General features: G+C 32.0%; 1 protein-coding gene across 5 annotated transcripts in view; it reads left to right on the forward strand.

The window, feature by feature from the left end:
• Positions 1 to 23,817, forward strand: part of LOC145259166 (uncharacterized) — a 621,516-nt gene that overhangs the window by 531,909 nt on the left and 65,790 nt on the right. For all 5 annotated transcript variants that reach the window (XM_080116896.1, XM_080116897.1, XM_080116898.1 and 2 more), the window contains 2 exons: positions 799 to 957; positions 8,636 to 8,791. In XM_080116896.1, coding sequence (XP_079973022.1) covers positions 799 to 957; positions 8,636 to 8,791 — 315 coding nt within the window. The remainder of the gene's footprint in view (positions 1 to 798; positions 958 to 8,635; positions 8,792 to 23,817) is intronic.

The following is a 23,817-nucleotide window of genomic DNA, read 5'->3' on the forward strand; positions in this document are numbered from 1 at the left end:
GGCGAAGACAATACTATGTGACAATATCAACCAATGAGAAATTTTAGAAGATTGTTTTTGAACGCTTTCCCAAACCAAATATCAGCAGTAGCAATCTTGTGCTGGAATCGGATTAAAAAAACGCAACAAACATTCTTTCTCTTTTTGTTCCAACTTGACACAAGAATATGTCTCTTGTTTTCATCTCATCGTCATTTTCAAATCTGTTGAAACTATAATCACGCATGCATCCAAAAAAAACCCACACTTATGCACACACGCACCCATTCCGTACATTTTCTATAAGAATTACTAACAACGGACTACTTTCCTCATGGGACTTTCGAATAAGGCGAACTTTGCCAGTTAAAACAAAAACCTTGAAATAAGGACATTATTTTCACACCTTCCAAACTTATTATTTTAACGAAGGACTTTCATCTAACATGACCTTAGTAATTCCACAAAGGATTTTCATCTAATTTGAATATTCTAACCTCAATGATTTCACAAGAACTCTTACCGATCGGACTTTGCTTGTCTATCTTGTTATTTTGTTGAAAAATAAATGCAGCACATTTTAAACGAGAAGGAGGTGTCATTGTGTTTTATTTCTTTTTTTATTATTATTTTGTTTGGGGCAGAGGAATTTAATTTCTCTTAAAAGGGACCACCAATATAAGTGATGTCCCCTCAAACTTGCACATTAGTATGAAAAGATCCGGTCTTCTCTGCCCCATTTATCAGCCACAAACCAACTTGATTAATAAATGCCAAAAAATGACATTTCTGTATATATATATATATTTTTTTTTTCAGAGCCTTTGGGACCACCTACGAATGTGAGGTTTGGTAAGATTACCCATGACCGATCGCTGTTAGTCCATTGGCAACCTTTAGGCTGTGAAGAGTCACCAACTCAAATCATTGAATATCTCATCCACTACTGCACTGTCAATTCCTCACAAATATGTTCTGGTGAGAATTATTCATATGTTGCTTATTGCACAATGGAACCTAATTAATGACAATTGTGTTTTGATTATAATAAAAATTAAAGATTGATAACTTTAAACAAAGAATATAAATGTCTTATTTCTTAATATTTCTTATATTATTGTCTTATATGTATGTCTTATTTATAAACATCTTTTAAGTAAGGAATATCAAATACTCTAAATATTCTAGAGTTTTTGTAACTATTTTATTTTTAGATTCAGTAAATTTCTCAATGATGTTAAACTACAGACGTTATCTCTCTTTAGGTGGCGCTTTTCAGATAATTTCCATGCTATTCATATGAGATGTTGTTTATTGTTGCAATAATGACACCAACAATAATTTGACGTTTTCTCAAAAGTTCTAGAACTCTTAGCTATAAGTTTATTTTTTACTTTGCAAATGAATTCTTAGAAACTACTTGAAATCATTTTGAACCAAGAACTTCATATGCAAATCTGTTTTGCGATCCCATTAAGCCCTCATATGTGTTTCTACAAATTATGCATTAATTTTTTTTCCTTCCATATTTAGATGATTTTTTCCTCCATATTTAGATTATTTTGTCCTTCCATATTTAGATTATTTTGTCCTTCCATATTTAGATTATTTTGTCCTTCCATATTTAGATTATTTTGTCCTTCCATATTTAGATTATTTTGTCCTTCCATATTCAGATTATTTTTTCCTTCCATATTTAGATTATTTTGTCCTTCCATATTTAGATTATTTTGTCCTTCCATATTTAGATTATATTGTCCTTCCATATTTAGATTATTTTGTCCTTCCATATTTAGATTATTTTTCCTCCATATTTAGATTATTTTGTCCTTCCATATTTAGATTATTTTGTCCTTCCATATTTAGATTATTTTGTCCTTCCATATTTAGATTATTTTTTTCTTCCATATTTAGATTATTTTGTCCTTCCATATTTAGATTATTTTGTCCTTCCACATTTAGACTATTTTTTCCTTCCATATTTAGATTATTTTTTCCTTCCATATTTAGATTATTTTGTCCTTCCATATTTAGATTATTTTGTCCTTCCATATTTAGATTATTTTGTCCTTCCATATTTAGATTATTTTTTTCTTCCATATTTAGATTATTTTGTCCTTCCATATTTAGATTATTTTTTCCTCCATATTTAGATTATTTTGTCCTTCCATATTTAGATTATTTTTTCCTTCCATATTTAGATTATCTTGTCCTTCCATATTAAGATTATTTTGTCCTTCCAGATTTAGATTATTTTGTCCTTCCATATTTAGATTATTTAGTCCTTCCATATTTAGATTATTTTGTCCTTCCATATTTAGATTATTTTGTCCTTCCATATTTAGATGATTTTGTCCTTCCATATTTAGATGATTTTGTCCTTCCATATTTAGATTATTTTTTCCTTCCATATTTAGATTATTTTTTCCTTCCATATTTAGATTATTTTGTCCTTCCATATTTAGATTATTTTGTCCTTCCATATTTAGATTATTTTGTCCTTCCATATTTAGATTATTTTGTCCTTCCATATTTAGATTATTTTGTCCTTCCATATTTAGATTATTTTGTCCTTCCATATTTAGATTATTTTTTCCTTCCATATTTAGATTATTTTATCCTTCCATATTTAGATTATTTTTTCCTCCTAATTTAGATTATTTTGTCCTTCCATATTTAGATTATTTTGTCCTTCCATATTTAGATTATTTTTTCCTTCCATATTTAGATTATTTTGTCCTTCCATATTTAGATTATTTTGTCCTTCCATATTTCGATTATTTTTTCCTTCCATATTTAGATTATTTTTTCCTCCATATTTAGATTATTTTTTCCTTCCATATTTAGATTATTTTTTCCTTCCATATTTAGATTATTTTTTCCTTCCATATTTAGATTATTTTGTCCTTCCATATTTAGATTATACTGTCCTTCCATATTTAGATTATTTTGTCCTTCCATATTTAGATTATTTTTTCCTCCATATTTAGATTATTTTGTCCTTCCATATTTAGATTATTTTTTCCTTCCATATTTAGATTATTTTGTCCTTCCATATTTAGATGATTTTTTCCTCAATATTTAGATTATTTTTTCCTTCCATATTTAGATTATTTTTTCCTTCCATATTTAGATTATTTTGTCCTTCCATATTTAGATTATATTGTCCTTCCATATTTAGATTATTTTGTCCTTCCATATTTAGATTATTTTGTCCTTCCATATTTACATTATTTTGTCCTTCCATATTTAGATTATTTAGTCCTTCCATATTTAGATTATTTTTCCTTCCATATTTAGATTATTTTTTCTTTCCATATTTAGATTATTTTTTCCTTCCATATTTAGATTATTTTGTCCTTCCATATTTAGATTATTTTGTCCTTCCATATTTAGATTATTTTGTCCTTCCATATTTAGATTATTTTGTCCTTCCATATTTAGATTATTTTTTCCTTCCATAGTTAGATTATTTTGTCCTTCCATATTTAGATTTTTTTGTCCTTCCATATTTAGATTATTTTGTCCTTCCATATTTAGATTTTTTTGTCCTTCCATATTTAGATTTTTTTTTCCTTCCATATTTAGATTATTTTTTCCTTCCATATTTAGATTATTTTTTCCTTCCATATTTAGATTATTTTTTCCTTCCATATTTAGATTATTTTGTCCTTCCATATTTAGATTATTTTTTCTTCCATATTTAGATTATTTTTTCCTTCCATATTTAGATTATTTTTTCTTTCCATATTTAGATTATTTTGTCCTTCCATATTTAGATTATTTTGTCCTTCCATATTTAGATTATTTTTTCCTTCCATATTTAGATTATTTTGTCCTTCCATATTTAGATTATTTTTTCCTCCATATTTAGATTATTTTTTCCTTCCATATTTAGATTATTTTTTCTTTCCATATTTAGATTATTTTGTCCTTCCATATTTAGATTATTTTGTCTTTCCATATTTAGATGATTTTGTCCTTCCATATTTAGATTATTTTGTCCTTCCATATTTAGATTATTTTTCCTTCCATATTTAGATTATTTTTTCTTTCCATATTTAGATTATTTTTTCCTTCCATATTTAGATTATTTTTTCCTCCATATTTAGATTATTTTTTCCTTCCATATTTAGATTATTTTTTCTTTCCATATTTAGATTATTTTGTCCTTCCATATTTAGATTATTTTTTCCTTCCATATTTAGATTATTTTTTCCTTCCATATTTAGATTATTTTGTCCTTCCATATTTAGATTATTTTTTCCTCCATATTTAGATTATTTTTTCCTTCCATATTTAGATTATTTTTTCTTTCCATATTTAGATTATTTTGTCCTTCCATATTTAGATTATTTTGTCTTTCCATATTTAGATGATTTTGTCCTTCCATATTTAGATTATTTTGTCCTTCCATATTTAGATTATTTTTCCTTCCATATTTAGATTATTTTTTCTTTCCATATTTAGATTATTTTTTCCTTCCATATTTAGATTATTTTGTCCTTCCATATTTAGATTATTTTGTCCTTCCAAATTTAGATTATTTTGTCCTTCCAAATTTAGATTATTGTTGCCTTCCATATTTAGATTATTTTTTCCTTCCATTTTTAGATTATTTTGTCCTTCCATATTTAGATTATTTTGTCCTTCCATATTTAGATTATTTTGTCCTTCCATATTTAGATTATTTTTTCCTTCCATGTTTAGATTATTTTGTCCTTCCATATTTAGATTATTTTGTCCTTCCATATTTAGATTATTTTTTCCTTCCATATTTAGATTATTTTGTCCTTCCATATTTAGATTATTTTTTCTTTCCATATTTAGATTATTTTTTCCTTCCATATTTAGATTATTTTTTCCTTCCGTATTTAGATTATTTTGTCCTTCCATATTTAGATTATTTTTTCTTTCCATATTTAGATTATTTTTTCCTTCCATATTTAGATTATTTTTTCCTTCCATTTTTAGATTATTTTGTCCTTCCATATTTAGATTATTTTTTCCTTCCATTTTTAGATTATTTTTTCCTCCATATTTAGATTATTTTGTCCTTCCATATTTCGATTATTTTTTCCTTCCATATTTAGATTATTTTGTCCTCCCATATTTAGATTTTTTTGTCCTTCCATATTTAGATTTTATTTTCCTTCCATATTTAGATTATTTTGTCCTTCCATATTTGGATGATTTTGTCCTTCCATATTAAGATTATTTTGTCCTTCCATATTTAGATTATTTTGTCTTTCCATATTTAGATTATTTTTTCTTTCCATATTTAGATTATTTTTTCCTTCCATATTTAGATTATTTTTTCCTTCCATATTTAGATTATTTTGTCCTTCCATATTTAGATTATTTTTTCTTTCCATATTTAGATTATTTTTTCTTTCCATATTTAGATTATTTTTTCCTTCCATATTTAGATTATTTTTTCCTTCCATTTTTAGATTATTTTGTCCTTCCATATTTAGATTATTTTTTCCTTCCATTTTTAGATTATTTTTTCCTTCCATTTTTAGATTATTTTTTCCTCCATATTTAGATTATTTTGTCCTTCCATATTTAGATTATTTTTTCCTTCCATATTTAGATTATTTTGTCCTCCCATATTTAGATGATTTTGTCCTTCCATATTTAGATTTTTTTTTCCTTCCATATTTAGATTATTTTGTCCTTCCATATTTGGATGATTTTGTCCTTCCATATTAAGATTATTTTGTCCTTCCATTTTTAGATTGGTTTTGCCTTCCATATTTAGATTATTTTGTCCTTTCATTTTTAAATTATTTTGTCCGTCCATATTAAGATTATTTTGTCCTTCCATATTTAGATTATTTTGTCCTTCCATATTAAGATTTTTTTGTCCTTCCATGTTAAGATTATTTTGTCCTTCCATATTTGGATGATTTTGTCCTTCCATATTTAGATTGTTTTGTCCTCCATATTTTGATTATTATTTCCTTCCATATTTAGATTTTTTTTCCTTCCATATTTAGATTATTTTGTCCTTCCATATTTGGATGATTTTGTCCTTCCATATTAAGATTATTTTGTCCTTCCATTTTTAGATTATTTTGTCCTTCCATATTTAGATTATTTTGTCCTTTCATTTTTAAATTATTTTGTCCGTCCATATTAAGATTATTTTTTCCTTCCATATTTAGATTATTTTGTCCTTCCATATTAAGATTTTTTTGTCCTTCCATGTTAAGATTATTTTGTCCTTCCATATTAAGATTATTTTGTCCTTCCATATTTAGATTATTTTGTCCTTCCATATTTAGATTATTTTTTCCTTCCATATTTGGATGATTTTGTCCTTCCATATTTAGATTATTTGTTCCTCCATATTTAGATTATTATTTCCTTCCATATTTAGATTATTTTTTCCTTCCATTTTTAGATTATTTTTTCCTTCCATATTTAGATTATTTTTTCCTTCCATATTTAGATTATGTTTTCCTTCCATATTTAGATTATTTTGTCCTTCCATATTTAGATTATTTTGTCCTTCCATATTAAGATTATTTTGTCCTTCCATATTAAGATTATTTTGTCCTTCCATATTAAGATTATTTTGTCCTTCCATATTTAGATTATTTTGTCCTTCCATATTTAGATTATTTTTTCCTTCCATATTTAGATTATTTTTTCCTTCCATATTTAGATTATTTTTTCTTTCCATATTTAGATTATTTTTTCCTTCCATATTTAGATTATTTTTTCCTTCCATATTTAGATTATTTTGTCCTTCTATATTTAGATTATTTTGTCCTTCCATATTTAGATTATTTTGTCCTTCCATATTAAGATTATTTTGTCCTTCCATATTTAGATTATTTTTTCCTTCCATATTTAGATTATTTTTTCCTTCCATGTTTAGATTTTTTTTTCCTTCCATATTTAGATTATTTTTTCCTTCCATATTTCGATTAGTTTTTCCTTCCATATTTAGATTATTTTTTCCTTCCATATTTAGATTATTTTTTCCTTCCATATTTAGATTATTTTTTCCTTCCATATTTAGATTATTTTGTCCTTCCATATGTAGATTATTTTTTCCTGCCATATTTTGATTATTTTTTCCTTCCATATTTAGATTATTTTTTCCTTCCATATTTAGATTTTTTTTTCCTTCCATTTTTAGATTATTTTTTCCTTCCATATTTAGATTATTTTTTCCTTCCATATGTAGATTATTTTGTCCTTCCATATTTAGATTATTTTGTCCTTCCATATTTAGATTTTTGTTTCCTTCCATTTTTAGATTATTTTTTCCTTCCATATTTAGATTATTTTTTCCTCCATATTTAGATTTTTTTTTCCTTCCATATTTAGATTTTTTTTGTTTTCCATATTAAGATTATTTTTTCCTTCCATATTAAGATTATTTTTTCCTTCCATATTAAGATTATTTTTTCCTTCCATATTAAGATTATTTTTTCCTTCCATATTTAGATTATTTTTTCCTTCCATATTTAGATTATTTTTTCCTTCCATATTTAGATTATTTTGTCCTTCCATATTTAGATTTTTTTGTCCTTCCATATTTAGATTTTTTTGTCCTTCCATATTTAGATTATTTTGTCCTTCCATATTTAGATTATTTTTTCCTTCCATATTTTGATAATTTTTTACAGATTACCTGACTCACTTCCCAAAAAACAATTCCCAAGAGAAAGTAACTGCCATTTTTATTTGCTTTTCAATATCTGCTATTACCAACAAAACTGCAAAGACAAAGTAAAACCCATTAATTAGAAGCTTTCATTTATGCAATCTTAATAGCATTGAATATGAGAGGCTGAACTCTCAATCTAGATATCACAAGTTTTAATACTGCTATGGATGATATCTTATGTTGCTGAAATTAGAAACAGGCAGATGGACAAAAATATGTACACTAATATTTTGAGAGATTAAAAATGTCAGTATTTGACAATATTTCTGAAATTCTTAGATTGTTGACATTTTTAAAGCTTACAGCTGTCCATTACATTACATGAGTCTCTGATTAGTTTCAGATTATTTCTTACATGCACAACAATTTACAGATAATATACAAAATTAGCTTCACTGCCTCTAGTGGTGATGGCCATTCTTGTTGGATGAAGCACTGCTGCATTGTGTGTTATGTCCATCACATAAAGGTATAATGCTTTTCTCAAATGAGCAAGGTTGCATGAACCTGGGAACGCTTGTTTGTAAACAGAACTGATAACGAATCTATGTAATACATGTTTAGCTAGACAATCACTGACAATATTCCCATCAACAGTTGACATTGCTTGTTCATCAAAAGTTCTGCATTTATCACGATAACATACTGGCGATTCTCTCTTGTGAGTTCTTGTTCATGTTTCCAGTAATTCTGTTGCTTTTGTCCCTTGCATATGTTATTCTTGTTTGTCAGCCTTGCTTGTTTCTGAATATCTATATATCCATGGTTTATTCCTTATTGTAATCTGACCTCTGAAGTGACCTACGCAGAAAACCCCAATTCTGAGATATTTTTGTGATGATGAATGCATTTTGTTTTATTTAATTCAGTTTTATAAAAGCAAAAAAAACTTTATGATTATCTATGTCTTATCCTTTTTCCAATGCATAGTTTTTCCCTTTTTTATGCATATTTTTGTTTCTCTTCCAGGTGTTATGAAGGTAGGCCATGCAAAAGGCCATGATAGCAGTTATACCATTACTGATCTTACCCCTGGCTTACAATATCGAGTATCTTTGCAGGCAATTTCTCCTGCTGGCGAAGGACCTGAAACGACTCCTATTTTTAGTTTTGTCAGTGACAAAAGTGAGTATGAAATTAGATAAGTCATTTGTTTTTCTTTCTTTTTTTGTTAAAAAAAAAGAAAAGAAATTTATTGAACACTAATTTTGATTTTGTTTATGTCATATCAACACTTATATGGGTTATGTAATGCCAAAACACAATGCATATTATAAACAAATTTACAACTGATGAAAATAGGATTTCTGACCCAAATTGCAGGCAGCAACAGTTGAGTTTGACTTTTGCTTTTGTTTATTTAAAAAACATTTGTGTTCAACTTTGGCAAAATTTCAGTAGGGACTAGCAATTGAGCATACTTAAATTTTCTTTTATATTGGCAACAGGATTTCCTTCTTGGAATTGGTCAAATTCATATTTTCATTTTTGGAATAAGATATTATTAGAGCTCCCTCTGAGATTTACAGTATTTTTGCACTGCTGAATCAGGAAATGGCATCCATTTCTCTCTGTGAAGTATTTGGGATAAGTTAATTTAAAAAAAAAATCAGATCTTGTGACAAAATCGATTTCATTTTTGTGGCGTTATCAACTGATTTTTGTTAATACATGTCATCCTAAATATGTTTTTAAGAGAAAAATGTTTTGCCAGTAACATATATTGATTTCCTGATAGAAACATTAATTACTGTAAACTGAATAATGGCATTGATAAAAGGTAAGTGTATGTAAATTGCATGTTGCTTCACCATTGTTTAAACTTCAGAGCTTGAACTTCTGTTTCTTTTTAATTTCTGGAATGTTCAGCATCTGGGAGGTTTGTTGTCAGATTTCAACAGTAGTCAGCCATTATGACTGCATCCCAGTGACCTTCATACCTGATTTCCATCTTTTTCAGGTCCTGATAGAATCTCTCCCCCTACTCATCACTCATTAAAACCTAGGTTCTCAGGAACCCAGTCCATGTGTGAAAATAGGTTGACACTCACATTGAAAGGTTTCTGAAAGCAGTCATCATGTTGACAAGTTCTGTGTAGTTTCTGGTCTTATTGTTATGATTTTATTGTTATTATTGTTATACTTATTGTTGCCAAGAAAGTTCTTCACTAATAGAACAAATGCCTTCCATGCTTCGTTCATTGAGTTTTCTAATTCTGGATCTCTGATGAGCTGCCATATATGAGGACCATTAGATGCCAGCTTTCAAGTTCTTCATGGTTAATCCGCGAAAAGCCTAGCACTAGTAAGTGAAGCAGTCACCATCCTTGTCCAGAGCCTTGGTGAATTGCTTAATTAAGCTGAGCTTGATGTGCAGCAGTGGGAAGAGTATTCTGTTTCTGTCTGCCAGAGTGTCGATGATGACGTTCCTTTCTTTGCAAGGCACCAATTCCTCACATACAGGCCAGTCCTTCTTTGTGTAATGCTGAGCAATTTTTGGAAACTTTCATGACTTCAAACTGATCCCTTTTTGACATAATCACCCAGAACTATCGAACCTGAATATTTTTTGTCATTAAAATAATCATTTCCAATGAAAACAATTGACACAGCATTTTACCTCCACCTTCTTCTAAAATACTAATGCTAACCCTAACCCACCTTCTAAAATGCTCCACACATGAAAAAAAAAAATGTGTACAAGAAAATAAAAAACGATGTGGCCATAGCTCAAAAATTGGCCTGAATGTGATTTTTAGATTCAGTGCATCAGATTGATCCTAAATTAACTGAAAAAACGCCGACAACAAATTTGTTGTTGACCAGTGTAATAGTTATCAAAATCAAATGTGATAAAGCTTAAACGAGATGTATGCTTAAAGTTAGAAAACATTTTCTGATGATTGCCATATATTTTTTTTCGAATCAGAGATAATCCTATCTAAATTTTTTTTGCTAATTTTTCTTAAGTCACATTTAGATGGACGTATTAGATGGATGGAGTTTCAAGTTTTGATGGTCTTTAAGGGAAAATCTAGGGGTAACTCGAGTTAAAATTTCAGGATGTTCCTTATCACTGACAATTACGTTTCCGACACATTTCCTAGATCAGCAAAATCAACATGACTCACTTCTAGATCTATTTCTGACTACTGTTCCCTATGATTGTGTAACGAATACCCATCGCCCACTCAGGAATACTGATCACGCTGTGATAGTGGTAGAAATCGCCCTAAATTCTCAACCCAAAACTGAAGAGCCATTGCTCAAAACAACAAGGTATTATAATAAGACTGACTGGGAAGCCATCAGAGATCTCATCAAAGATGCCCTATGGGAAATATCTTTTTTCTTTCCACTGAACAGTGCACAAATGAGATCACTGAATGGTTCAAAGCAGCAATTGAAGCACATTTCCACATGGGAATTCTATAGCAAACCCCACTCTCTACTCTACTTCTACTTGTGTAGCTGCCATTGCACAAATGCAGCATGCAACTGCAGATTTAACTGACATAAATTCAGTACAAACAGACAAGTATATAGAAGCTAGAAGTAATTGTGAGAAAGAAATATGTAGTAAATAATGGGCACTCCCACTATCCAACAATCATGAGGTTGTTTGCCACAAACTACTCCCTCTCTGACTTTCCTTTGCCGACTGATACCACAGTGGATGATTTGAAAATCGCCCCTTCTCAGGTGCATTATATCATAAAAAACTTAGACACTGCAAAAGCATGTGGACCCGATCTCATCCCGGCTGTGCTATAAAAAAAAATGCTCTGGTGAGGTTGCTCCAGTCCTCTCCAAACTTTACAACAAATGCTTTAACAAATCTTGCTTTTTCTGACTGCTGGAAAATTGCTTCTGTGGTACCAGTTTACAAGCATTTTGGTGAAAGAACTGACCCATTAAATTATCACCCCATTAGCCTCCTCCCGCTGTTCACCAAAATATTTGAGTTCTAGTTCATCATCTTACAGGTGCTAAACTTCTGACCAATCAATGGCCCTGTCGGTGGGGCATTAGAATACGCCGACTGCCCCCCTGCAGATGGTAAAAGTCCCTCAATGGGGCTACCTGTTGGCCATGGGTGACAACCCATGATGCCTAGGAAAAGGATCCTGGTGGCTGAGCAACTGATGCCTAGGGAAAATAAAGGTATCAGTTGCAACACTCCACTTTGGCCTTGTACTAGGCTAGACGGGCGGTCGGAGAGGCCTGATCCGATCAATCGGCTAGTCATGTCAAGCCCTAACACAGCACTTACACTGAAAATGTCAATTATAACATTAAAAATAAATAAATAAATTTAATCTAAAGATAATACAACATCTTATTACTACAAACATAGATAAACCAGGTAAGTGTTAAAAGGCAATGGTAAGAGTCAACCAATTGATGAGACAAACACCACACAACTGCTCCCTAACCAACGTTTCTATCAAACTGAGAAAGAAGAAACTAAAGGAGGAAACAGGAAATGATGGAACAAACTCAACCAATTGAGTATATCTTTTTTGTATCCCTGGGATGAAAGGGCGAATGGGTTTCCCCCCCTAACATCTCCCAGTTTCGGGCTCCAAGGAGGGTGGGGAGCAAAAGAGATGAAAATCTAAACAAACTTTTATGGATATAATAAACCCAAACAAAAAACCCAGAAACCAAAAAAATAAAACAAAATCGAAAAGAACCCACTCTGACATAACCAGCTCAGACAGTGAGCAAGAATATAACTATGAAAAAATTGATAAAGAAAAATACCCAAGATTCATAGTAATCAAAACCTTAGAAGGAAAAAAGATCAGCGATCCATCTCCATTCTTAATTGAAAAAATTCTGTCTCAAAACAGCAAAAAAAATGAAAAATAGCGATCTACTTGTCACAGTAGACAACTAGAAAGACGCAAAAAACATTTTAGAGATGGAAAAATTCCATATTTATAAATGCAAAAGTTTTGCCCATGAAAGATTAAACACATCAAAAGGTGTCATAAAAAGCCATGAATTAACCTTGGCTACAGCAGAAGAAAAAGAAATACCCTAAGAAAACAGGGAGTAATCGATCATGTTCGAATAAACATAAAAAGGAATGGTCAAACCATACCTACAAAAACCTACGTACTAACATTCAATACACCAAAAATTCCCAAAGAAATAAAAATCGGATATACAATAGAAAAAGTAGAACAATATATACCAACCCCTCTGAGATGTTTCAAGTGTCATAAATATGGACATAACAGAGAAACATGCAAAGGACAGAAAATGTGGCTTAAAAGAACCTAACCACACTAAAAGTGAATGCCCCAATGAAACAAAATGCCCAAATTGCCAAGAAAAACACCCAGCATACTCTAAAATATGCAAAATCTTCAAAAAAGAAAAAGAAATAGCTGAAATAAAATACAAACAAAACGTATCCTTCTCCTGAAGCAAGGAAAATAGCAAGCTCTCGAGAAAAATTAAACACTTACGCAGACATCACAAAAATTTCAAACCAAACAAACCAAACCCACTACCAAGACCTACTTAAACTAATCTCCGAACTCAAAAATTTAATTGAAACTTTAAAAACTAACCAAAACGAAAACAAGAAACAAATATCAGTATCTTCTAAAACTTAGTCAAATGATCTAAAACAAGTCCCAAAGAGCAAAAAAGAACCCGAACAACAAAAACCACAAATAAACCGTGAAAGATCCAAATCACGTACAAGGACAAAAGCAGAAGATAAACACACAATATCTGGAAAGATGGAAACAGAACGGGAAAACAGAAATCCTCTTTCCAAAAACCAAAATAAACAAAAAACAGAGACAATATTAATCGAAAACAAAAATAAATTTGAATTGATTGAAACCGAGAGTCACAGAAATAAATTTAGCTCCAAAAACAGAACTGACCAGGAGGAGAAAATGGAGACTTAGGAACTAAGCAGTTCAAGTAAACACAAAACAAAAACCACTCAAAACACAACAAATCAATAGAATACTAGATATAAAAACCTAAACAAAAACCAAACAGATAAAAAAAACAAAAAACGAACTTAATAATAAAAACATCATACAGTGGAACTGCAGAAAACCAAACTACAAAAACATCAAACATAATAGCACAATATAACCCCAGCATAATTTGCCTACAGGAAACTCTTCTAAAAGAAACGGACACCATCAACTTCAAAGAATACCACATTTACAACCAAACAAATAGATCACAAACAGATAACTGACGATTTTATAATTATAATAAAAAAAACAGATACCACATATAAAAAAAACAGATACCACATATAAAATTACAACTCCAAACAAACCTTCAAACAATAGCAATTAAAGCTACACTCCACTGACCAACAACTATTTGTTCAATCTACATTCCACATAAACTAAATAAAACCGAAATTGAAGATCTGATAACACAACTCCCCACACCTTTTATATTAATGGGGGACTTCAACGCCCATAACAAAATGTGGAGATATGAGAATATTAACCAAACTGGGAAAATCATTGAATCATTACTGGAATCACCTGAAATAGCTATATTTAACGACAAAACACACACATACTTTCACCCAGGCACAGGAACGACATCAGCTATTGACCTAACACTATGCTCCCCCACAATATTTATGGACTTCCAATGGGAGGTACATAACGACCAGTGCGGCAGTGATCACTTCCCAATTTTTCTCAAAACCTAAGAACTTGCAACAGAAGAAACAAAACCAAAATGGCAAATCTATAAAGCTAACAGGACTGAATTTAGCAAACTTTGTACAAACTTAATTAACCAAGAAATAGTTAACAAACCAGATCCTATGTTAGCTTTCACCAATATGCTAAACGAAATAGCAAACAAGACAATCCCAAAATCTTCCATTAAACCACACCCAAAATCAACGCCATGGTTCACAATAGAATGTAAAGAAGAAATAACCAACAGGAAAAAAATGCTAAAACACTTCAAACAACATCCTGCAAAAGCGCGCTATATTATAAAAAAAAGCAAAAAAGAAACCTGGCAAAACTATATTTCCAAATTGAACAACAACACGCCATCAAAAAAACATGGGAAATAATAAGAAAAATAACTGGAAAAAAACTTGGAACACCAATAAATAATATAAGTACACCAAATGGTAGACAAATTATAGACAAAAAAGAAATAGCAAACATAATTGCAAATGAATTCAGCCAAAACTCATCATCCAACCACTACTCCCCGAAATTCCAAAAATATAAAAACAACACAGAAAAAGAAAAACTCAACTTCACATCCAATAACAAAGAATACTATAACATCTCTTTCACTATAACAGAACTAAAAAATGCAATTCATAAAAGTAAAGATACAGCTACCGGTCCAGACGACATCCACTATCAATTTCCAAAACACATGCCAGACACATCTCTCAACATTCTCTTACAGATAATTAACAAAATATGGTGGACTAACAATTTTCCAAAACACTGGCTCGAATCCAATATCATCCCAATTCCTAAAACAGGAAAAGATCACTCCAACCCTACCAATTATCGTCCTATCGCCCTAACAAGCTGTATATGCAAAACAACAGAAAGGATAGTCAATACAAGACTAATGTGGCATTTAGAAAAATATAACCTCATCTCTACACACCAAAACGGATTTAGACAAAATCAAGGTACTAATGACCAACTTATTCGACTAGAAACATATATTTGTAACAGTCTAATAAGAAACCATCATGTGGTCTCAATCGTTTTTGATATCGAAAAAGCGTAGGACACCACGTGGAGGTACGGAATCTTGAAAGAAATAATATGGGAATCAGAGGAAATCTAGCAAAATTTATCCAAGAATTCCTATCCCACATTTAAAGTATGCTTAGGAAATATAACATCAGATCAATACACCCAAGAAACAGGGGTACCACAGAGTAGTGTACTATCTGCCACCCTCTTTCTAATTAAAATCAACAGCATAATCGAAAATGTTAACACTGGATTCGAAAAAACATTATTTGTTGATGACTTTTCAATAACTTGCTCATCACCAAATATGCCAACCATCGAAAGACAAATGCAACATTGCCTTAACAAAATAGATCTTTGGGTTAACCAAAATGGATTCAAAATGCCCAAAAGCAAAACCACATGTATCTACTTTTGTAAGAAGCGAAAATATCACCTTGAGCCACGGCTCAAACTAGATGGGCAACTAATACCAGTAGTACAACATAGCAAATTTCTAGGGATCATTTTTGATAATAAACTAAACTTTAAGAAGCACATTAACAAATTAAAACAAAAAATGCTTAAAAGCAATAAATATCTTAAAAATAGTATGAAAACTAGACCGGGGAGCAGATCAAGCTACAATGCTCAAAATATACCACTCACATATCAGATCCAAACTGGATTATGGTTGTGCCATATACAGCTCTACTTACAAATCCTATAAAAACAAACTACTAACAATACAGAATCAAAGTTTAAGAGCTTATCGAACATTTATTTCTTTTAAATAGTTTATGATTTGTTGGGGCATGGAGCCCCAACAAATCATAAACTATTTAAAAGAAATAAATGTATTTGAACTCCTATAAAGTAAACAAGTAAAATTCATTTTAGAAAACCAAACCTCTTACAAAAAAACAATTTTTCGGAAAACCTAAAGCATCTTGCTTCAAAAGATAGACTTTTCAAGAAACTTAAAATATTTTTACAAGAAACCGAAAACCTATTATATCAACAAAACATTTTTGGCATTAAATAACCCTTAGAGGTTGAAATGCTGTTAAACAAACACATTCACTCACTCTGACCGACCAACAATATGAATTTAGGCAAGCCCTTCTACAGCAGATATCCTAACTGTAATCTCTGAACATATATACCATACACTGGACAAAAGCAGAGGAGGGTCGAGTGGTAGCCTTAGATATATCTAAGGTTTTTGACAGGGTATGACACAATGGTCTTCTCAGGAAAATCAGATCATATGGTATCACTTGACGAATACTTAACATAATTAAATCCTTCTTTAATAAGAGAAGAATCCAGGTTGTCATCGACGGTCATACATCTAAACAATATGATAGAAATGCAGGTGTACCTCAAGGATCTATCCTTGAACCTTTATTATTCCTAATATTCATAAATGACCTCCCTGATAAAATTGTTTCTGATATGAGTATATTTGCTGATTACACCACCCTCTATAACAGGAACGAGGGGAAAACAAATGCACACATATCTAAGGAAATGGCAGAAACATTAGAGGAAGGCCTCCAATCTGTACTGGAATGGGGACAAAAATAAATGGTCACATTAAATACTGCTAAGACTAAGCTTGTTTCCTTCTGTTAAGTTTTGAGACATTGTGTTGAACAAAGATGGCAGCATAGTTCAAATCAGTAACCAAGATGGCGACCAAGAATCAAATGCGGTCCGTGACGTAGCAAATGGCGAACTGATTGAATCCAAAATTCGACGATTTTTATAATAATTTTGCAACGTTTTGATTGGTTGTTTAGCACAGCCGTTGGTTATAAAAATGATTGGCGAATCCATTCGTCTCATACCCCCATTGGAAGTCAAAAACTTTTTACACCCCCCCCCTTTTTTGATATAATGGAAAAATCCTTTCGAATTCAATTTTGGTTTCACTTGAGAAAAGGAAAGAAAAATAAATAAAAAATGAACAAAGAAAAATAAGCCAATAGAATAATTGTTTTTTTTTTTTCTTTTTCTTTTTCTTCTGGTTTTATGGGAGTTTGTCTTTATTCTCATTGGTCAAAAAGAATTAATATATTGGTATAATGTGTGTAAAAAGAAGCCATTTTTTTTGTTTTTTTTGGATACATATAAAAATAAACACTTTTTAAATATATATGAACATACAAATAGAATACTTTTCAAATACATATAAACATATGCACAAAAATTCACAAATATACATTTTTGTTTTGTTTTAGCAAATGTTTGCCAAAAAAAAAAAAAGATACAAAAAGAACTATTTGACAAAATAGGAAGTTTGAATAAGCATTTTTTACATCCATTTGATGTATTTTTAAATTATATTGCATGGCAAGTTGTAATAAAATTCTAATTGTCGTTAAATTTGTCGTTGGTGAAAATGTTGCACAATATTCCACTCCAGGAATTTGTGAGAAACCTGTCGCTACAAATCTTGCTTTAAAAGTTTCACTGCCAGAAGCTGTGATTTTTTTTGGAAAAAACCCAGCGTGAAGAAATTATATTTTTATCTGTTGGTTTTGCCACTATTTCGTATGTGTTATTTTCAGATAAAGCTTTCAATTCGGATACCATAGCTTGTTCCCATTCTTGGTGATTTTGTGAATTAATCGCCTCATTATAACTTTCCGATGCGCTGTTCAACGAATAACAGTAATCCACGGCGTAATCTTGTATCTTTTCAATTTGTAAAAAGTCTGGCCTTTTTCGCTCCCTTATTGAGTATCAACGTGTCTGGTTACTGTTTTCGTCAGAAGTACTGTAATTGTCGTTGTTATTAATATTTTCATTGTGATCGATTAAGATGCTAGGCAATATTTCACGTTTTTCATTCACAGAATCGCCATTTTTTAAATTTAATGTATCATTGAATTTTACACATCTAACCCTTTTTATGGCATTTTGAGCTGCAAAGTAGATTAAATATATATTTATCGTAACCTACAAAAGTACCTTTTTCGCTTTTAGTATTTAGTTTACTAGTGTTTTCTATAAATGCAAAACAATCAGAACCAAATAGATGCATTCTGTTCATTTTAGGTTTTACACCGCAAAACGCTTCATACAGCGTTTTTCCTAGCCTCTTATTGAACGATCTATTTCTGATATATGCTGCTGCCATTAAAGCGTATGTCCATAAACTATGCGCTAATTTTGATTCGATAAGTAGGTATCTTGTCATCTCAAAAAGGATTCGCCATGCCCTTTCAGCTGTGCCATTTTGGAAGGGGGAGTATGGCGCCAATTTCTCGTGTTTAATACGGTGGTTAATTAATAGAAGTTCAAAGTCTTTACTAGTAAATTCAGTCCCATTGTCTGAGCGAATACATTTTACTGAACCATACGGGGCAACATCAGCTAAATATTTCTTAGTGGCAAGGATAGTGTCGGATTTGTTTTTTAGAAAATAAACCATAATTAAACCGGAAAAATCATCAATAAAGTTCAAAACGTACCTTAGATTGTTCCTCCCCATCGGGCTGATCGGACCTGCTAAGTCACAATGCACAAGTGAGAGAATTTTCGTAGCTTTTTTGTCTAGTGTTCGGTTTATATATTTTGTCATTTTCCCCTGTGCACACACATCACAATTTGGGAAATTGTCTGAAGGTATTATTTTCATGCCTTCGACTACATTTGGTAATTTTTTAATATCAGCTGTAATGCAGTGTGCTAGAATTTTATGCCAGGTTTCCAAGTCGTGACAGGCAGTTTTTGAGGGAACCATACTTTTTAAATAATATAGTCGGCCATTTTCTTTAATGTCAAATACAGTTCCATTAGGGTATGTCAATTTTGATGTATTTTGACCAAATTGTATATTCGCGCCTTGTTTAATTGCAGCCTGCGCGGAAAATATGTCTTGCTTAAATGTAGGTATGAACAGAGCATTTTTTAGAATACAGTTACAGATTTCGCCTTTATTATTTCTTAGGTATATTTTAGCATCACCTCTTTTCAAGACTATATCATTTATTTGACTACCGTCGGCAAGTTCGACAAAATGACTTTGAGGATTAAAGTTTGAATCAAAATTAATAAAATCAGATTCCTTGGTGATAACGTGCGCTGTATAGTACCACAGTCTACAAGGAGGTTTTTACCGTTTGTGGTATTGTCAAAGTTACATGTGAATGGAAATGTATGTTCTTCCTCAAAGTTCTCAACGTTTTTTACGGAGTCCATTTTAGAGCGTTTATATCGACATTGGAAACTTTTGTGGTTGGGTCGTCCACAATTATAGCAGATAATTTTATTCTTTTTTTTGGGAAAATCACTTTTGGGGAATATGTTGCGGTGAGTTGCATAATTTGGTTGTATCTGCTTTCGAGAAGCATTTTTGAACTTCATAATATTGCTGGAGTTATTATTGTCCACGATCATACGATTAGTCTCTTCGTAACTGCGCAATGCCACTTTAAATTCACTGAAATTTATGGGTTTGTCTTTCTGAGTTATAACAGTTGTAAATGGTTTAAAATCGGCTGGAAGTCCCTTGAGGGTCATTGATATCAACAAGCTATCGCTTATTTCACCTGAGAGTTTTAAGGCATTGGCAGTTGTTTCTGCCCTTATGACATAGTCGGTAATCGTTTCATCCTCGTTATATTTCAAAGAGGTTAATTCTGTATATAGGGATATTATTTTCGGTTTCCCTTTTGATAAATAATGTTCTCGTAATATGTTCAATGCTTTTCTCCCATCGTCCAATGCGTCTCTTATAATCAGAGACAGACTTCTATCGTCTAAACATTGAATCAGTTCTGCAAAAACAGTCGCGTTTTTTTCAAGAAATTCAGGGTCGTTTGGATTCTCTGTTGTAGATTGTATGACTTTGTGTAGTTTTCGAATCCTTAGATATCCCACCTGCCACAATTCGAATTTAGATTCCGATCCGTTAAAGAAAAGACGGTGGCTGGGTGCATAACCTGTTAAGTTTTGAGACATTGTGTTGAAAAAAGATGGCGGCGTAGTTCAGATCAGTAACCAAGATGGCGACCAAGAATCAAATGCGGTCCGTGACGTAGCAAATGGCGAACTATTGAATCCAAAATTTGATGATTTTTATAATAATTTTGCAACGTTTTCATTGGTTGGTTATAAAAATGATTGGCGAATCCATTCATCTCATACCCCCATTGTTGCATCCCTCTGTCTCTTCTACAAGTATTTTAATGGTGGATGATCTGACGAACTACAAGCCCTTGTATCCCCTCGACGTAAATACTCCCGACAAACCCGACAATCAGCAAAATCCCACCTCTACAAAGAGATCCCTAGATGTAAGAAGGCCTTCTACTCTAATAGTTTCTTCCCCAGAACTGCTAGACTTTGGAAATCCCTTTTGGGTTCCTGTTTTCCCAACTGTACTGACATGCAGAAGTTCAAGTGTAATGTAAACGAACATCTTGCTGCTCAACTCCCTACATGCAACTTATGTCCCCGATAGTAGCTCCCTATATCAAAGTGGCACTGTGCCTTGTTTGGGGTGAAAATCGAATAAAAAATTTTTTTAAATAAATAAAATAAAAAATAAATTTAGTTTAAAGATTTCAGTAAAGATTTGGCCTCATTATTAATGCTATCCATGGAGTTTTCAGGGAGGGGGAGGCTGTTTCATAGGATTGGTAAACTTCTTTGTACATAAAGGATTGATATGTAAGATAATTCCAGTTGTAATAATTTTTTGTTTTATTTGTGGGTGTGATGTTTACTTTTTTTTTACAAAATTATTGATTTTATTTACAACAATGTTAATGTATTTCTTTCTTTTCTTGAATTTAATTTTCTTGGTTAAATTAATTAAGGCACTTTCAGATTGTTCAAGGAGGAGGTTATGTTTAGAGAAATTAATAGATTTTAAGCCATAGTAGGATGCTACTAATCATTTCGCATTCTTCGTTTGCTAGTAGGAATTAACGACACTCTCTCTATTCGTCTTGTAATTTAATACAAAGCCACGGATGAGAAACAGATTTGTGCAGTCATTCACACACACACACACACACACACACACACACACACACACACACACACACACATACATGCGCGCATGCTCGTAAATAAATGAGCCTTTATTCATTTCAATTTCCCCCACGCATTTTGTACAAAAATAAGTTCTTCGAGCAATGACGCAATTTCAAATACGCCCGCACACTTTTCTCACAAACACAACAGTAAAATAAACATATTTCTGGCGGACGTAGTTGGCGACAGTATCACATGACACAAGCGACCAATGAGAAAATTCAGAAGATTGTCTTTTTAACGCTTTTCCAAAAACCAAAATATCAACAGTAGCAATCTTGTTTTGTGAGCCCAAAATGCATGAAGCAGTCTTCTAGAATTAATTCAGTTCATGTCGTTCATTCAGTCACTTCAGTCTTCTTCCTTTTTTCTCGCTTTGATGACACACGAGAACATGCCTCTCATCTTCATAACATCGTCGCTGCCAAAGCCGTCAACACCATGATTACACACACCACATGGACCCTCAAATATCACACTTATACACACACGCACCCATTCCGCACATTTTCTAATTAATAACAACGAATTACTTTCCTCACAAATTAATTTCCTCATGGGACTTTTAAGTAAGGCGAACTTCGCCAGATAAAACACAAACTTTAAAATAATCTCATTATTTTCACACAGGACTTTAACCTTCTAAACTCCTTGATTCCATGAAGGACTTTCATCTAACATTCTAATCATAATGACTTCGAAAGAACTTTCACCGATCGGACCTTTGTTTATTCACCTTATTGTTTTTGTTGAAAAATAAATGCGGTGCATTTTAAATCAGAAGGATTGTCATTTTGTTTTATTCTTTTTTTTATTATTTTGTTTGGTGCAAAGAGATTTAATTTTACTTAGACTTCTGCACTCCTACAGATTACAATGGAGAAAATTGATGAGATGCGTCAAATTAACATATTTAAACATTCATTATTTTATTGTTAATTTTTATTATAATCTAGATACCACAATATTCAATATTTAAATAAATATGTTTTTGATCTGCAACATTAATCGGAAAGCATTTATATAAAATTTGAAATTTAAAGAAGCCAAAAACTATATGTGCTTGTTTGGTGCAAAGAGATTTAATTTTACTTAGACCTTTTCTTTTTTTTATTACATTTTCACCCCAAACAAGGCACATTGCCACTTTGGTGTAGGGGGCTACTATCAGGGGAAACAACTACTGGGGTACTATGTAGGGATTTGGGCAGCAAGATGTTGGTTCACGTTGCACTTGTCAGTACAGTTGGGGAAGCAGTGACCTGGAATGGAATTCCAAAGTCTAGCGGTTCTGGGGAAGAAACTACCGGAGTAGAAAGATCTTTTACATCTAGGGATTTCTACAGTGTGGGGGTGGGATTTAGCAGCTTGTCAGTCTGTCGAGGGTGTTCACGTCGTGGGAGCACAAGCGCTTGCAGTTCATCAAAGCATTCACCATTAAAATACTTGTAGAACAGGTAGAGGGATGCAACGTTTCGTCGATGGGACAGAGGCTGAAGCTTAGATGCCAGTTTAGGGCCTATCAGATTTGCGACTCTCTTTTGAACCCTGTCAAGGAGCGAGAGACTAGTAGCCGATGCACCAGCCCAAATATGACAGCAATACTCCATACATGGGCGAATGGTTGCCTTATAGAGATACAGGATACTTTCGGGTGTTAGTAGTTTTCTAGCACGATAGAGAGAGTCCACCTTCCTTGCAGTGGCCTTGGCAATGCCCTCGATGTAATTGTTCCAACTCATGTTTCCTGTGAACGTTAGGCCAAGGAGCTTGAAAGACGTACTCTCAGATAAAGAGTCGTTGGCCATTGCTATAGGTGGTAGAGAAGGTTTCTTGTAATTATTGAATGAAACCAGTTTAGTCTTGGCGGCATTGAACGTGACCATCCATTTTTGTCCCCATTCCACTACTGACTGGAGGTCATCCTCTAGTGTTTCTGCCATTACTTTAGATATATGTTCATTTGTTTTCCTGTCGTGCCTGCTATAGAGTGTGGTGTCATCAGCATATATACCCATCTCAGAGGCAATTTTATCGGGGAGGTCATTTATGAATATCAGGAACAGCAGAGGTCCAAGGATAGATCCCTGGGGCACTCCCGCATTTATATCATATTGTTTAGATGTACGACCGTCGAGGATAACCTGGATTTTTCTCTTATTTAAGAAGGATTTAATTATGTTAAGTATTCTACCAGTGATACCGTATGATCTAATCTTCCTGAGGAGATCCTCATGCCATACCCTGTCAAAAGCCTTAGATATATCTAGAGCTACCGCTCTGCCCTCTTCCGCTTTGTCCAGTGAATGGTATATGCGTTACACCCCTACAGATTACAATGGAGAAAATTGATGAGATGCGTCAAATTAACAT

This window comes from Euprymna scolopes, chromosome 34 (assembly GCF_053919585.1).
Source record: "Euprymna scolopes isolate OS-2025 chromosome 34, ASM5391958v1, whole genome shotgun sequence".
Taxonomy (NCBI): domain Eukaryota; kingdom Metazoa; phylum Mollusca; class Cephalopoda; order Sepiida; family Sepiolidae; genus Euprymna; species Euprymna scolopes.